The sequence below is a fragment of the Salminus brasiliensis genome, chromosome 10 (genome assembly GCF_030463535.1).
Source record: "Salminus brasiliensis chromosome 10, fSalBra1.hap2, whole genome shotgun sequence".
Lineage (NCBI taxonomy): Eukaryota > Metazoa > Chordata > Actinopteri > Characiformes > Bryconidae > Salminus > Salminus brasiliensis.
Genome location: NC_132887.1, coordinates 34,941,582 through 34,958,958, shown reverse-complemented (window position 1 = coordinate 34,958,958; position 17,377 = coordinate 34,941,582). Strand labels below are relative to the sequence as shown.

General features: G+C 39.4%; 1 protein-coding gene across 2 annotated transcripts in view; it reads left to right on the top strand.

Annotated features, from left to right (window-relative positions):
• grid1a (glutamate receptor, ionotropic, delta 1a) overlaps window positions 1-17,377 on the top strand; it is a 503,065-nt gene that overhangs the window by 457,282 nt on the left and 28,406 nt on the right. For both annotated transcript variants that reach the window (XM_072689929.1, XM_072689930.1), the window contains exons 9-12: window positions 3,897-3,998; window positions 8,821-9,018; window positions 9,363-9,693; window positions 16,276-16,414. In XM_072689929.1, the coding sequence (XP_072546030.1) occupies window positions 3,897-3,998; window positions 8,821-9,018; window positions 9,363-9,693; window positions 16,276-16,414 (770 nt within the window). The remainder of the gene's footprint in view (window positions 1-3,896; window positions 3,999-8,820; window positions 9,019-9,362; window positions 9,694-16,275; window positions 16,415-17,377) is intronic.

The window sequence follows — 17,377 nt, the reverse complement described above, 5'->3', positions numbered from 1 at the left end:
GTAATGCTGCATTTTCCTTCCAGTGTCCAGTCTCTATCTGTGAGGAGTTCATGTGTTCTCCCTGTGCCCTTGGCGGTTTCTCAGGTTTCTTTGGTTTCCTCCTAGCATCGTAAAGGACTGTCCGGGGAGTATTCCTGCCCTGCGTCCAGTGCCTTAGAGTAGGCTCCAGGCCCACTTCCCTCACCAGCAAGAAGCGGATACGAAGATAAAGGAATGCAATGATATGATAGCATGAATCATGCTTCATTTGACCAGAGACATCAAAGGTCAATGACTTTGATGCAATTCAGGAACCCTGGTACTATTTTGAGGCGCATACAATGGTGGAAAAGAAGGAATGAATTGTTAAGACCCATGAATTACAGACACATCAAGGCACACAGATGCACACTGGTAGAATGCTGTATTCTGCCACAGGGCATGGTTCTGTTTCTTGTGCAGGGTGTCAGACCATCTGTCTTATATCTGTGTCTGCTCCAGCTCACAGAAAGGAAGTATAGAAGAAAACAGCGAAGAAAAAAAAGGCACACCAGCTTCCCTACCTTCGCTAAAGAAGCTGGGTCAAGAGTAAAGGGTGTTGGCTTATGGAAGGGAACAGGATTTAGTAGCATAGTGAAGTCTAATGAGAAGGGTCAGCTCCATCGGACTCTTGGAGGAATTTAGGAGGGCCAGGAGGATTCTACACTGGTCCACGTTTTCTTCATTTGTAGATAGAGGCTGCCACTGTGCTTCCTGGAGTTCCAGGGTCTAAGAAACATTCCAGTGACATCCACCATCAAATGGAATTCCTTTTAATTAGGTGTAGTGTGGTGTAGCTGCATGTTGAGACCTTTTAGCTTATTAGCCTGCTTTCCCTGGTTGGCTCGGAGTGCGCGTAGTATCCAAGTGAGTGGTATCACCATGGCAGGATCCAAACAGGATCCTCTGAGGCCTTCAGTATAAGTACATAGAATTAAATTTGGGGGTGTCCTAATGTCCTAGCTCTTCTTCAACATTCAAGAGCAGATCAAACTAAATGTCTGAGGTTTAAATAAGACAGGCTCCTGTGCAGTCCTCTCTAACCATGTTCTAGTGGAGATGGCTGTCAGTAAAGTACCTTTGGGATAGAATGCTGCTGTATCTCGGCTCCACAGGGCACGACATGGCGTGGGAGCCCTGGTTCTCGATGACTGAATACAGACGCAAATCCCTGGCAATAAAAGTTGTGACAGAGTTAGAGCCTTAAGATGTAGACCACATGTTTACTGTGGTAAACTTATTTTAGATATGAAGGGCCCAGGACCTTATAAACATGGCTTGTGACTAACAGCACTTTAGCATTGCTGTCTAGGCCAGTGAGGTAGCGGCGGTGATGCTGCAGAAGTGATTCTGACGCCACAACAGTGATGCTGGGCGGTCACTGCACTAGCGATTCAGTGCAAGGCCAGCGGTCGCAATGGTTGCGATGTTATGAGGGTGAAGGTCAATGTGGTAGCAATCCTAGTAGTCCGAAATTTTTTCACATGACTGTATATTTTGTTAATTAACTATTTTCCCCCCCACAGTGTGCACCCTTTAAGAAAATAGGTATTGTACAGTATAGCAGAACTGACTGTTGTTTGGCTGTGTGTGCTTTACAGTGGTGCAGCTTAGATGTTTTTGACCGTGCTCTATGGACCGTGTTCTTCTGGCTGCAACCCTGCAAAATGTTTAATGTGCTAATGTTTACTGCAACACGCTCCAGCAAGGGCGATGCTATGTTGCAGAACGCGATGACCTTCCAGTGCTGGAACCTGCAGAGCCTGGGTTACTAGCAACAGGATGGATAATTAATGAAAACCAACAGTTAAAATGCTGCATTAATACGGATGCTGCCTGTACAGGGCAAAAGATCACAGGTCACTTTCTAATTTTGAAGGACAAACATGATATTCTGTATTAGCAAGGTTTTCCTATAATCAAAATAATCATTTGAAATTATACCATTGACTCAACCTGAAGGTCTCAAAGTACACGGGAAGCTGGGGAAAAACAGGATGCGACAAACATCAGCACGGCTGGTTTCAAGGCTGCAAATGCATTTACAGTCCTGATGCCAAAAGATCTTAGTCTGAAAATATCGGCCCATCAAAACGTATAAAGAAACAGCAAGTACTGTAAACTGTATGCTTTTCATTCATGTTTGATGGAGATTACAGGTCTGCGTATGCTCGTTCTAGCTCTCATCAAGAATGTGGCCACTGCCGTTGCCTAGGTGACTATTTCGCATGTTGGCGTGACCACTTTCCCCAAGTTAGACAGAGAAAGAAAAACCATTTAGTGAGTCTCTTTTTAAGGACAGAAGCAGGAAAGCTGTCACTTAGCAGCACGGTGTTGACTGTCGATTAGTCTGACTGTGGCTTTTACATTGATTAATTACAACTGACTCAACTTAGTTGAATATCAGACTTGAACTTCTTGAACCAGCGTACCTTACCATAATTGTCTCACTGTTTTCTTCAGGAATCTTTTCAGCAGCAGGCCCACTGGCCCATCCACCTCCGATAAACACCAGTTTCAAGCTCATTACACACTTCTTAAATAAAATAAATGAAAAAGTGTTTAGCATCACTTATCACGCCTGGAATCAGTGGAATCAGCTCAGACTGACTGTTTTCGAGCTGACCGATACGAGCTGTACAGGGCTAGGGTAGTAACGTTAGCTTAGGTGATTTGGGTGGCTTAGCCTTTGTTTGTTTCTCTGGGTGAATGTTAAGTCACATGTCATCTACTGCGACTTTCTGTGGTCTGCATATAGCATTAACTTGATGTGGTACTGTCAAAAGGCTGCATGGCGTGTTGGGAAGTGTGGTGAGGAACGGAACAGTGCTTGAAGTCATGAAGCCCGTATGTGCATGCCTCCTTTATAAACAGTGCTGTTAGAATTTTTGGACCTGGCACGGCCTGTCCTTTAACTTAACGTTAGCTAGTTTAAGCGACCTTTCTCGCTCCTCTCCTCTCCCTCTTGTTGTGTGAGTAAAGATAAGAAGTCTGGGTTGGGAGTTATCAGTAGTCTGGTTTCAAATGAAAAGGTCTCTGCAGAGTTTTGTAATTGCAATTTCAGGACATTTCATAAAATTCAGAGGCAGCGGTGAGGCGCCACAAAATATACACAGTGGAAGCATTGTCTTAAATGAATCTTCTGGCAAACGTCCAACTCAGCTCATCCAAATTCCTCAAACTTGATTTACTAGTGCTGCCTTAACTTATTTTGCATATGTTGGACCAACTTATTCTTTTTGATACTTATTTCCCAAATGAACTGTTCCAAACTAGAGATAAACTGCATACTGGAGCTTTATAGAGTGTTTGTTTATTTATTTATTTATTTTTAACAAGCTTGCCAAAAGGGGGTGATACTATATACTGGCCATGCAGGGTGCCCAAACGTTTGCTTTGGGGCCTTTTTCTTATATTTAAACTTAATATTAAAACTTTAAAAGATCAAAATAAAAAAAGGAACAATGACTACTAAAGAAGTGGGCTTCAAATGGTTATTTGACCATTTTTGGAAATGAGACCTCTGAGTGTGAAGGACTTTTTAAAGGTCTGAAGAATCCTCACAAGGTCTGACGAAATGTGTCCTCATCAACTTTTTGCCTTTCAGGCAATTTTTTATCCGCTGAGCTATTCACAGAAGCAGATCTTTTTGCATGGCACTTTATTTGAGCATGCATCTAATAAAATAACTAGATGATACTGGAAATGCAGAAATCCCACAAGACGTGTGAAAATGTCTCATTCTCTTTTTATTTGACCTGATAGACTTTGGTTGATTTAAAGTTAATTACGTTCGACACGTGTCAGGCTGAGCAGGTTCGGTGTTTATTGACTGTAATTTGTTCTCTAATCTTATGTTCTCGCTCTCTCTATTTCAGTTGGCAACCTGGGACTCTATCCGTGGCATGAATGGCAGTCTAAAGGAGAATCGTGTGGAGAGTGGCATGCAAGGAGTGACCGTGAAAGTCGTCACATTATTGGTGGGTAGTCCATTCTCAAGTCCACAATGGCATTACTAGACCCTTATTAGCTCCACGACAAAGAAGTGCTATCCATTTGAGACCTACCCTCACTTACTGATAGAAAATGACAAATGTAATTTGGTAGCTTACTCATTATGTCTGCAGGTTTGTAGGCCAATTATAGTCAAATATGTCCCATGTTATTGCAGCTACTAATGAGTACATAATGGTTATAGAACCTTTACTTTATGCAGATGTTTAGAAGTCTTGAAAGCTATCAGACCTAACATCTTCCAGTCTGAAAATGAAGGGTCCTAAATGGTTCTAGTCTTGGATGTGCAGTTCCAGGAAAACCCTATAATGGTTATAGAACCTTTACCTTTTGCTGAAGTTCTAAAGCCTTGAACCCAATCAGACCTAACAGGTCCTTAAGTCTTGACCCCAGATCACACCTAATATTTCAAATTTCTAAAAGTTCCTAAATGGTTCTTGGCTTGGATGTGCAATCCTAGAAAAACTTTATAATGGTTTTGAACCTTTAACTTTGAGGTTCTATGAGGTTCTAACATTTTGATCCCTATCAGACCTAAAACCAAACAGTTCTAAAGGTTCCTAAATGTGCAGTACTAGAAAAACAAGGTTATAGAACCTTTAACATGATGAGGTTCTAACATCTTGAACCCTGTCAGACCCAACATTAAAAAGGTCAGTGTAGAAAACGTATCTTTTGCATTTATGAAATAATTCCGTTTGTGAGAAGGACCACGCCAAAACTCCTCCTCTCCATTATTATGTGCCTTATAAATGACACTCTTCTCCCCTCACCTTCTTGTGATGAAAACCTGCACCCCACCACTGCCCTATTGCCTCCTTCTTTGCTCTGTCTTTAGTCATCAAGGAGTCTCCAAGTCGCATCACGTGAAGCTTTTAGTGGTGATCAAAAGTGGCACCAACAGTGGGTTTTCTGTCATCAGCACCCTTTGTAGTGTCATTATTTTGAGTGTAGAACAAAGAATTACTGACCAAACAGCACAAGCATTTCTCAGAGACTTCACTGATTACAATGAAAAAAAAATCTATTCATTTTAGCATAGTTATGTTTGGATTGGACCTATTGAAACTTTTTTGGATGTGAAATGCCTGTATTACTGAAGTGGGACTATGAAAGCCACCCCCGTACCGGCACAAAATATCTGTAGGCAGTAATTAGCACCTGTTTTAGTAAATCTGTCCCTATATTCCCAAAGGTTTGTAGACACCTACTCATCCAACTTTTCTTCTAAAATCTAGGGTATTAACAGGCAGTTTATCCTAAAGGTGTTGGATAGAGCTCCTTCCCTCCAGAGAACACAGTTTCACTTACTGCCAGACCTGTTGAATCTAAGCATCACTTAAATAGAACCTGCCTGGCAATGTGTAGCAGGCTAGAAGGTCTCAATAAGCAGCACATGATGCCCAGTTCTGAAAGGAGGATGCTAAAGAAAGCTTGGAACCATGTTTACCCTTTTCCTGGTTAACCTTGGCTACCAAAATTTCACCAAAAGTGCATTGACGACTCATCCAGGAGGTTGTAAAAGCACTGAAGACATGGGGCCCGTTATATATGGCGTAAAGTTAACACCACATTCCACCATAAGAACATCATACTCACAGTCAAACATGGTGGTGGTAGTGGGTGATGCAAGTCCACCTGTAAATGAGTAAAAAATAAAATAAAATAATAAGGTTCTGGAGTGGCCTGACTGGCATGGGCTTAAGAGGTACAAAGCCCCCCAGCATTGAGCTGTGGAGCAGTGGAACTGTGTTCTCTGTAATGATGGATGGTGCTGCATCCAGTATTTTTGGTGTGAGTTAGAGATGAGGTGGGGTGGTGATCATCCAACATTCTGACCTCACTAACACTTTAGTTGCTAAATGCTATTAAATCCTCACACTCTAGTAGAAAGTGGACAATAGAGACAGTAACACCAACAAAAGGATAAACTCTTTAATACTCTTGATTTCAGAGGAACACCTATACTATATTCACACAATTTATATATATGTACATATTTTTTTTCTCTCTTTGTTTTAAATTAATTTCATTGTTTATTCTTTAAGTGTTTATTCTTACACTACCAGTTGCAACTATAACAACATCAATTTCCCTCATAGGATCAATAAAGAATTTCTGATTCTAATTGAAATGAGCAGGTGTCCCAATACTTTTGTCCATTTTAAACAGGCTCCAGGCTCTCTGTTTTAGGTTTTGTGCCACTAAAAAAAACTGGAACAGTGTGGATATCGTGTTTCAGTAGAGCCCATGCCAGTTGTCATGTTGTCAGATGCTCTCACTGTTACGACTGCACACAGTCATGCATGATTGCTCTTCAGGAAAGAGGCTCTCTTTCAGTCCCATTCCTAGAACGTACTTGTTGGTGTTTATCAGCAGAGAGTTGTATCGCATGTTTGTTTTTTTTCCCGGACAGAACAGCCCCCTCCACTAAGTGTTACCTAAGCGGCTGATATTTAAGCGGCCTGTTTGTCCCGGTGACAGTGATCTTTTGTGGCCTCGGCAGGCCTTGCCACAGAGAGGTAATTTCTGTCTGATGAGGTGCCACACGCTCGGCTGCTCGCTGTGTCACGGGTCAGCAGTCTCCCTAGAAAACCTACATTCATATTAACCTGGAAAAGAAGCTGCCAAGCTGCCTGTGATAAGGATTTTGAAAGCTGATCTACAGGTGTCTGGAAAAGCTTGGGCAGCCCTGGCCAGATGACACGCTTTGTTGATGTCTGAAGTGAAAAGAAGTAAAACAACCTTTGTAGCAAACTGTGACATGTGCAGAAGTTTGGACACCCAATCTCCAACCACCCAGTCAAGTCAAATCTCGGCAACGTCACCTTTGGAAGAGATCACAGCTTGCAGACACTTTTTTTGTCGGCAGCTGGGAGCCTTTCTCTTCCCGTTTGAGGAATGCCTCTACTTCTGCAGTATTCCTGGACCGTCTTGCACCCATAGCATGTTTTAAGATATACTCACAAATGTTCAATGAATTCGATGCTTAAAGTCCATTGATGACCATCCAAAAGGGGTCAGTTCAAAAGCGTGGACTTCCACAGTTTCCCTTAACTGATATTTTTGAATGGCATTTCAGATTATTGAATCTTTACATACGTCTCTGATGCTTAACAGCCGGACTCCGCCTCTTTGCAAACTGCTGCCAATGTGGCTTTACCAGGCAGCTGACTCGCTCTGAGGAAAGTGCCAGCAAACAGACGCCAGTGCTGGCCAACATCACTTTAAGAGTTATTAGAAGTGAGAGCCCCATCTATCCACCCAGAGCACGGCCAATTGTGCTCTCTCAGACTCCAGCTGCTGATGGCAAAGCGGCATGGCTCGGGAATCTGCAATCCCCCGGGCCATAGTGGAAGACCTGCAAGCTCTTTGATATCTTAATAGCTTAACCCAATTAGAGGAGCCCATGGTTGTTGAGGGAATGTATTAAGCTCATGATCTTGACGTTCCTCATAACTTTTCTTGAGATACTTAACTAGTCATAATAAGTCATTTACGACCTACAGGGTTAATCACAGGAGAAGTTCACCTAAACATACAATGAGCACGCTTTAGCGCTTATGCCAGATGCAGTCAATCACCCAAGACATATTTAGCATCTGAAGTTGGCTTTTTTTGGTTTTGAACGGGAGATGCTAGGCTTAAACTGCTAAGACTTGAAATGTCACCAAAATGCATCCAGACCCTCATGGTTTAGAACCTGGAACTACTCGCACCTCAGCACAGTAGGAGGAGGTATCTTCCCATGCATTAAGTTTGAAAGTGGTTCTAGAAGGCAGGACATAAAGCCAATGATTAACTTATTCACATGACTTTTGATAGACCTGTTAAGCGAATACATTTTGGACAAAAGTTCGTGGACACACCTGTGTTACCCAGGCATACTGGATGAGTGTTTAGGCAATTGTTTTGGCAGCCGTATTGGATAAGCCTTTGGGCAAAGGTTTTGGCACCCCACACTATAGCCAAAAGTTTGTGGACTCAAATAGCCCAAAATATCAGATGAGCTTTAGGACGAGCCATCTTTTGGGCATCTTTGGCACCCCAACACTGCTGAGCTGCAATCGCATGGTTTCAGGAACTGCACGTTTTAGTTTATTTATGTGGCTTTTTGATAGATTAATGAAGCTAATACATGAAGATTTACCAGTACGTTGAGTTGAGGTGACAGCTTTAGTCCCGTGTTTGTTAGCAATGTTAGCCTAGCATCTACTGTTGTAAATTGAAGAAGGAAACATGCTGAATGACTGCACCTGGAGTCAGTAATAAATCAAGGTTATTTCATATTTTGACAAACAGTTCTTTCCTGTTCTGAGACAACTGCACATTCTACCATCACTGTTTTTTTTTTTTCTGCATCTTTAAAAACATTAAATATGAAGAAAGTGGGCATTAACATCTGCATAAAACAGGTTGTCAAAGAGGCTGTGTTTACTTTTTCCCATTTTAAAACTTAATGAAATGTGTCATTTGGCCAGGGATGCCCAAACTCACTGCTGAACACTGCTGAAATAACATCCAGTCTTTTCTCAGTTTTCTTTTAGTCAATTATTCAAATACATCCTAGTTTGTCAGCAAACCCAGTGCCAAAGAACATAGTCTTGCAGTTCATTGCGGTCATATGGTTCTTTTGCGGTCATTTCCCAAAAGAACCATAAATGACGGATCATTTACTTGTTAGTCCAAATATTAGCTTTATAAGCCATAAAACTGAAGTGAAGTAATGCACCGTTTACCTTCTTTGTTAATTAAATGAAACTTGCCAATTGTTATTGTTTGTTCCAGGAGGAGCCTTTTGTGATGGTGGCAGAGAACATTCTTGGCCAGCCTAAACGGTACAAGGGCTTCTCCATCGATGTTCTGGATGCCCTGGCCAAAATACTGGGCTTCAAATATGAGATCTACCAGGTAGCTGACGGGAAGTACGGCTCCCCACAGCCTAATGGTTCTTGGAACGGCATGATTGGAGAACTCATCAAAAAGGCATGTTTACACGTCAAGTAATCAATCTGTCTCTAGTCCAATAATTAGCTGATAAGTGACGTAGCTACTTCATGAAGTCATCCCTCTTGAGCGGTTCTGTGTATCTGAGGTTGGTTGGCCAACCATGCTAAGGAAGCACAGCTAAGTAAGCTAGTTTCTAAGCATTCCATGCCAAAGTAATGTAGGTGGAGCGTGTACTGGTTCCTCTGATCAAGCATTGGTACTCAAAATACAACCGGAACAACCGTTTTGGTAGCACATCTCATCCTAGATCACATACCGTCAGAGTACAACAGCTGTAGTTATGAATTTAATGTCTGTAATACCTTCTTATTTCCAATCAGAGGGCAGACCTGGCTATTTCAGCCATCACCATCACCCCGGAACGTGAGAACGTGGTGGACTTCAGCAAACGCTATCTGGATTACTCTGTGGGGATCTTGATGAGCAAATCTGTGGAGAAACTCAACATCTTCTCTTTGCTGGCACCCTTTGACCTGGCAGTATGGGCATGCATAGCTGCCGCCATCCCTGTGGTTGGAGTTATGATCTTTCTTCTACGTCGTATCCAGTCAGTCCGCTCCCAGAACACCCCCGGGCCCCACCAGCCTGCATCTGTCACCACCTCCTTCCAGAGTGCCATCTGGATTGTCTATGGAGCTTTTGTTCAACAAGGTGAGATAATATCAAACTTTTACACTTTCCAAGCCTCATAACACTCTCATGTCTTATTAAAGGGTTATTAAACATTTCTCAGAAAGACTGTAGATTTGATTACTGCTAGTTATATTAACAGCAGTTAGACCCTTGTTGTTATTGTCTCGCTGCTGAAATGCCAAAGATAAAGCAACCCTTTTTTAAGCATCCTCTATAACAAGACAGAAGGAGTGTGTGAAAAGTACTGATGAAGTTTTTAACGACTTGCCCTTAGGAGGGCAGCAAGTCGCCGATAGGGTCTCTGTGGGTAAAGTGAGAAAAAGTGGAAGATGGCGAAAAGTAAAAAAGTAAAGTTTTCAGAACTAAGGACAAAATAGACAAATACTTTATGATACTTTAATACTTTTAAGTCAGGCTTAGCTGACAGAAGCACGAGTGCAGCAGGGTAACATTCAGCAACATCTAGATATGACTGTTAGTCCTATTAATTATTACAAAATTACTTGCTAACTGATCTAAATTATTTCAGTAGCCACTATAAATTACTCTATACCTGCTATACAAGATTCAGTAACTGTGGTAAATGATTCAGGAACACTATGGATGTTAATTTACTATTACACATTATCCAGGAAATTAAAAACTACTATAAATTATTAAGTAACTGCTATAAATGATTTAGTTACAACCATGCATTAAATAACTGCTAATAATAATTCAGGAATTACTATAAATGATAACATTTCTACATAACTATTATTCAGTAACTGCTATAAATGATTTAACAACTGCTACAGATGACTTAGTAACTGCTATAGATTATTTAGTAACTGCAGTAATTAATATATATGATTCAGGAACTACTAAAATGATTCCATATCTACAATAAATGATTCAATAACTGATATGGACGATTTAGTAACTGCAATAAATGATTCAGGAATTAATATATATGATTCTTGACCTACTAAAATGATTTAATGACTCAGTAAGTGGTATGGATGATTTAATAGCTGAAGGAATTATTCAGGAACTAATGTATATGATTTAGGAACTACTAAAAAGGATTTAATAACTACTATAAATTATTAAATAACTACTATACATTATTCAGAACTTCTATTTATTATTAAGTGACTAATACAAATTATTTAGTGCTATGTTTAAGTAACTGCTATAAATGCTGCAATAACAGCAATAAATGAGTCAGTTACTACTATGCATTATACTGTATCTGCTATAAATAAACTACTCCAAATGATTAAGTTACTACTCTAAATGATTCTGTAGCTACTATAAATGATTCAGTAACTACTATAAATGATTCAGTAACTAATATATAAATTTGTATTGTTATTTTACAACATCTAATGATTTATTGATTATATCACCAGTCAGAAATTAACATTAACCAAAAATAAGCACCGTCACCTTTAACTAAGAGTAAAGCTCTTAGTCAGTGGAAACATTTGCCTCTTACACACATCCAGTGTTTGACAGATTTTCACGTGTGAGCAACAACCAGAGTTTCACATAAAGCATGAGAATCAAGGCACATGAGCGTGTGAGAACTTCCCTGGGGAGGCTGAACAGTTTGTCTTGTAAAACGTACAGTACAAAGGGAATACGCTGAAGGGAATATGCCATTAGTCTTTTAGTAGTTTTTGTGCAGATGTAATAAAGAGTAGGTTGTTGGTGTTTATACATTCAGCATTCTGCAGCCTAAGAAGCGTTTGTGAGAGAGAGCGAGAGAAAGAACTGTGTCAATCCTCTTCAACTGGTGAAATCCACAAATGAATACCTGGCTCTCTGCCTGCGTTTCAAACCCCCAGGCAGGCTTTAATTCATTTGGCCTTCTCTTTAATTGAGGAGAAACTACGTCAGTTACAGTTTTGGGACATGATGCAAACAAGTGAGCACATATGTCCAAGAAAAGCCCAGTAGATGTGTTTATACTTTTTTTTTCCATTCATGTCTGTGTTCAGATAATAGTCTGCACGATCATTTGGATCATATCATTTAAAGACATAGTTTTTAACTATAAACAAGCAACTTTTGCTGACCTCTGAAGTCTGGCTATGTCACAGTGTAGGGGGGGGCAAGAAACAGTTAATTACATTAACCAATAATATCACAGCATTAAAGTCCATTGCATTTAAAGAAACGCAACTTCTAACGGTCTGAACGTGGTGAACACCTTCCCTGTTATGTTTAGATAATTGATAGTGAACTTATAAACCTATGCACTTAAAATTCAGCTGGATTTTGTAATGAGCTTCCAAGAGTTTATCGGTCACAACCTGTGTTAGCCTCAGCATCTTTAGCTGCTAGTATTCGACTGAATATACCTTTCTGTAAACGGGAGGATCACCCAAAGCTTTACTTTACTCAGCTTTCTAACTGATAAAAAAGGTCTACTTCATTAGTCATGTGAAGTCCTTCAATCAAACAGTTTACCAACATTACCAACAGAGCATGGTTTACTATTCACCCAACATCGCCTCATTTGTGTAATAATAAGGCCCAGCTAATAATTAGACCATTTTGGAAAAGCACTTCCAACATAAACTCCTGCCCACAGCAATGCAGTGCACTTACTGGCTTTCTCCATTTGTGTTCAGCCGATAGAGAGATAAATTAAATTTGCTGCATTAATTCGTTAATAAATTATTATTTTTATTTTATTATGTTCAACATATTTCACAGTTTTGAATTAGTAAGAAACAGGAGTGACTAGTTGACTAGTGCTTCTTTTGCCAATACACTAGTTAGCAAGTGTAGCTCATAACAAGGGCAGTAAGCACAAATAAACCCAAAGCGGTGGGCAATCATCTCAGCGCCCTGGGTGCTATTGAGGGTTAGTAGTGTTCATCAGGGGAACCTCAGCCATAAAAGCTGAGGAGGGAGAACTTGCTGTTCCTTCACTCCCACCCACTTTCTTTCCTGTCAGTTCAGGCTACTGAACCAGAACTGTTCCGGTCCCAAGCCCACTTCTCTAAACTTTGGGTCAAGGCTGCCCCCTCGGGCATGTGTTTCCTTGTCCCACCCCTCCTATCATCAAGTAAAACATCAGTCTTTAGTTCCACAGCTGGAGTTGCCAGAGGTGTTGCAGAAGGCGAGTAGTCCTCTGTGACTCATGGTAAACTAGTGTAAACCAGCTCTGATTCATTTTGAGCTTCAGATCATTTGCTTTTCACAGTCCAAACAATGCGTTTATGTGTAAAATCACGTCCCCTGAGTAATTACAGTATTTCCCTCCTGTAGATTTTGTTTCCTCAACATTTGTTGGGGGTATCAGAAGCAGTTGTAATTTGAGGGTTTTGCTCATGATCTCTTCTTTTTGAACAGGCTTATTTTTGTTACACTCAAATATAAAGGTTCTTTTAGATGGTGATGAGTGATGCTATAGAAGAACCAATTTTGTTTTCATAAAGAACCATGTTTTCAGAGTTTTAGTAATATAAACTGGATGTCAACTTCACATCAGAAAGACATTGGACATTAACATCGTAGTGTTCCTGAATCATCGACATTAAGAACAACATTAACATTAACAATTTTTGTAAACCCAATGTTGTACAGACGTTAAATTTTGGTTGGAAATCAAAGTCAAAAATCTGTCAAAAACAAACACTAAATGGCCATCAAGCTTCAATCTTAGACAGATGTTGAGTTTTCGTTACTTAACAACTTGACTTAATATCAAACAGCTAACAATGTTAGAATTTGACTTTTAACATTATGAAATTTAGCAGACGTTGGATTTGGGTCACCATACCTCACAAGTAAATGTTTGCAGTTTGGAAGACATTAAAAGATGTTTGCTTATTTAACATTAACTTAAAAACAACACAATATCAACGTCAGCTGTCATTAAATGTATTCGACATCGTACTGACATTAAATTTTGGTCATCCAATGTCACAACATACTTTCAAGCAGACCTCAACATTGCAGGCCAGCTGGACACTCAAACATCTATTACAAACATGGTTCTTTATAGTTAAAGAACCATTCAACCCCTTAACGCAGAAAGGTGTGTTACTCAGTAACTATAGGGACTTCTGTACAAACTACTGGGGCTATTCTTTTGTAATAGAGTTTCAGCCCACCAGCAGGCCATACGATGTTTAAGGGTCCAATGTACCTTTATATTTTTGTATATGTAAATACACTGGTATTAGTGACATCAAACCAATAAGCTCAAAACCGGCTGTTTTAGAAGCATTGTTTACAGCATAGTAGTTGGAACTGGGGAATGATTTGATGGTATTTTTTGATACTGTTGAGAACCTTCTACATCTTTTACTTATTTATTTTGTTTATTCCTTTTATTTAAAAGAGAGAAAGCGATAGAATTGTGTTTTTTCATTATACGGATCATTTAATATTAGCCAAGCATTATATCAGCCTGCCTCACTTCACTGAGATACCACTGATCATGAGTGTTTGAGTCACGCTGTTGTCTCAATTTCATTGGTGACATTTCTGTGGCTTTTAGGTTTCATATTTCATATATTTTAATATTTTATACATTATCTATTCCCAAGAGTTTATGAAGTGATCCATGGGCCTAAAGCCACAGTGATTAGTGGTCCGAAGCCATAAGAAAAGGTTGAACTTATAGGGAAAGAAGCAGAAACGTACTGCAGGACTGGGTTGCCAAATCTAGACATCTTCAGATTCAGACCTTGAGTTTGTAATCACTAGAAGCTACAAAATCAAGTGGCCAGTATTAAGAGTTCAATTAACTACCAATGATTGCAAAATCCAGGACTGGAATACGGATTCAAGGTCCAGATCTGAAGCAAGCAGTTTGGCAGTACAAAGAAACAGTCAGTACACCAGAGACGAAGAGTGAGCAAATGTCAAAGAGACAAAATTACACAGGCAAGAAACTCCTTAGGTCAGGAAAAAGGATGGAAGACCAATAGACTGTAGAGCAGAGGTGTCCAATCTCCGGAATGTCCGGTTTGGTTTCAGGCTTTCAATCCAGCAAAGCAAGAGTCCATGTGATCAATTGTTTGAAGATCGAAATCACTTGATTAAAGGGCAGAATCAGGTGGGCTCTGACTTTGTTGGAATGAAAAACCTGCAGCCTCACTCTTTTAGCGAAAAGCATGGTTCCTACGTCTTACTAAGATACTATGTTAAGTAGCAACATACTAAAATCATTGGACCAATATAATAAAATAATTAAATTCTAGTGTTTCAGTTTGGTCCTAAATTACAATTGCAAAGTCTTCAAAAATAATACGATTAACTTTAGGATTCCTGCTGGCCAAAGGTGTTAAGTAACTTGGTGGCTAGTACTTGGTTACTGTGTATAAGTAATTATTTAAGTACCTGTACTTTACTTGAGTATTTCTGTCACTTAATACTTTTTACTTCTACTCCCTACATCTCACAAGACGTCTCGACAATTTCCCAACAGGCTCGTTACTTTAAATTTGAATTTAACTGCTTTTTAATTGGGCAGTTCCTACTAAGGCAGCAAATTGTGCACACTGCTATTTGTGAATCTGACTGTTTCTGCTGTATTATAATGTTCAACAGCTGAAACAGATCAAAGTGTTCTTATGCCTCCAACTTCTTGCAGCCTAGATTACAGATATCTGTCCGATTTACTCAGAAGTAAAGGCCAATTTCTTAAAACCTTAAAACAGGGTGGAGTATTTTATTTTCCTAGTTTAGAAATGTTGATTTAACAGAATTATGATGAAACAGTATAACAGTAAATTTGTTACAACCAAGGTCTGAGTGAAAAGAGTGAACAGAAACAGGCCATTAGTGTTGATCACATTTTTAGGGTATTAGAGCTGAGAACTATATATTGGCACATTTATCATCTGTGAGCTGAATAAGAAACTGGTAAACTCTGTATTGTAATTCCACTAGTTTCAGTTTTTTTGGTAAAAAAAAGCAGAGATTAAAATGCTGTGTATGCTTGTTGTGTTTGTCTGTAACTCGTCTGAAAGCATTTCAAGAAAGTAAACTGGACATTTTCACTAAATCATACTTCAAGTTTTTCTAACTGGAGTATTTGTACTTTTACTTAATTATGGGACTTGGGTACCTCTGCCACCCCTGCTGCAGACACCCTAAAACAGGATTTCTATATAATACCAAGAAAGTTCTTAGACTTGTAATAGGATCAGAGGATCAGGATCCTTTTTAGAAGAATTATCTAAAGATGATGTTCTAAAGAAAAATAATTGGACCATGCAAAGAAGCATTACTGCATTTAAGTGGTTCTCTCAGGTGTTCATGGTTCTATATAAAGCAACCCTTAAGAGTGCACACCAGCTCTGTGTGGATGAGGTTAGGCACAGGCTTCAGAGCACAGTAATTCTGGTCCAGAGTGCAGCACAGTTTGGTGCTTTCTCAGATTTACTAAAGCTGGCAGTCCACAGGTAAGTTAAAGGTTCAGTGAAAATGTTACTTTCTGACCATGGCTTTGGAGGACCAGACCTGAAAACCCATGCCAGAGAGCAGGACTAATGTTCAGTGGTCTGGAAAAGAAATAGAGCTGTTTATAACTGTTAGCAACTCCAAGAAAGAGTAACATGAGACAACCTTTATCTCTTTTCTGACTTGCAGGTGGCGAGTCCATCATGAGCTCGGTGGCCCTGAGGATAGCCATGGGCAGCTGGTGGCTATTCACACTCATCGTGTGCTCCTCATACACAGCAAACCTGGCAGCCTACCTCACAGTGTCCCGCATGGACAACGCAGTGCGGTAAGCTACTGTCCCACAACACTGCAAGCTCCTTAACAGAGTGCTGTTAAAGACATCTGTTGTTCCAAGGGTATTTAGGTTCTCATGATTTTATTCCTAATGTTGGGAAACTAGCTGCCTTTCATGGAAAATCTTGTTATATAACAGATTAGTAAGAAATGTGCATTACATGTATTTTCTTTTTTCAACAAATTTACTGTTTTAAAGATAAACATTGGATTTTGGGTGCCATCTTGCCTAGACCCTGCAATGTCCATTATTTTCTTGAGCAAAAAACAAAAATAAAATAATAAAGCAACCATTTTATTCAAGCAATTTAATATTCTTATTTTTTATGATGAATAATCAATAATCTGTTTATAAAATATATAATATTTTTAAATATATAGTATTTTTTTAAGTATTTTTGTTGTGAATTTATAAAGTTTGCTCAGTTATGTAAATTGCATCCTAAATATTGAGTTTACTCGGTCTACAGAAGACACACACACACACACACACACACACACATTTTTAGATATACTTATTAATTATTTTATGATTATTTAGGTCCCATTTAGGCAGTATTTCCTCTTTGATATCATCCTTGTTCATAGTGGTGGTGATAACCCGACAACCCCAAGAGTTTAATACCTCTAAAAACTACATTACATAAAGCTAACATGTGAAATGATTACAAATGCATTGCTTGATGCCTGAAACATTGTTTTACAATACTTTACAGATTACAAGTTTGGGCCTAAAATGTATATTTATGGTGAAGAAACGCAGGCATAATGCTTGAATACAAAACAAACATGCGTTATTAAAATTGCATGTTCTTTCAGATGTATAACGTGACCATCTTCAATGGTACATATACAACTGACAGTACAGTTTCTCAATATGGTACAGTACAGTTTCTCAATGGTATAGATATAAACAAGGTCATTTGGAGAGGTCTGATGTGAAATGCAGTGCTCA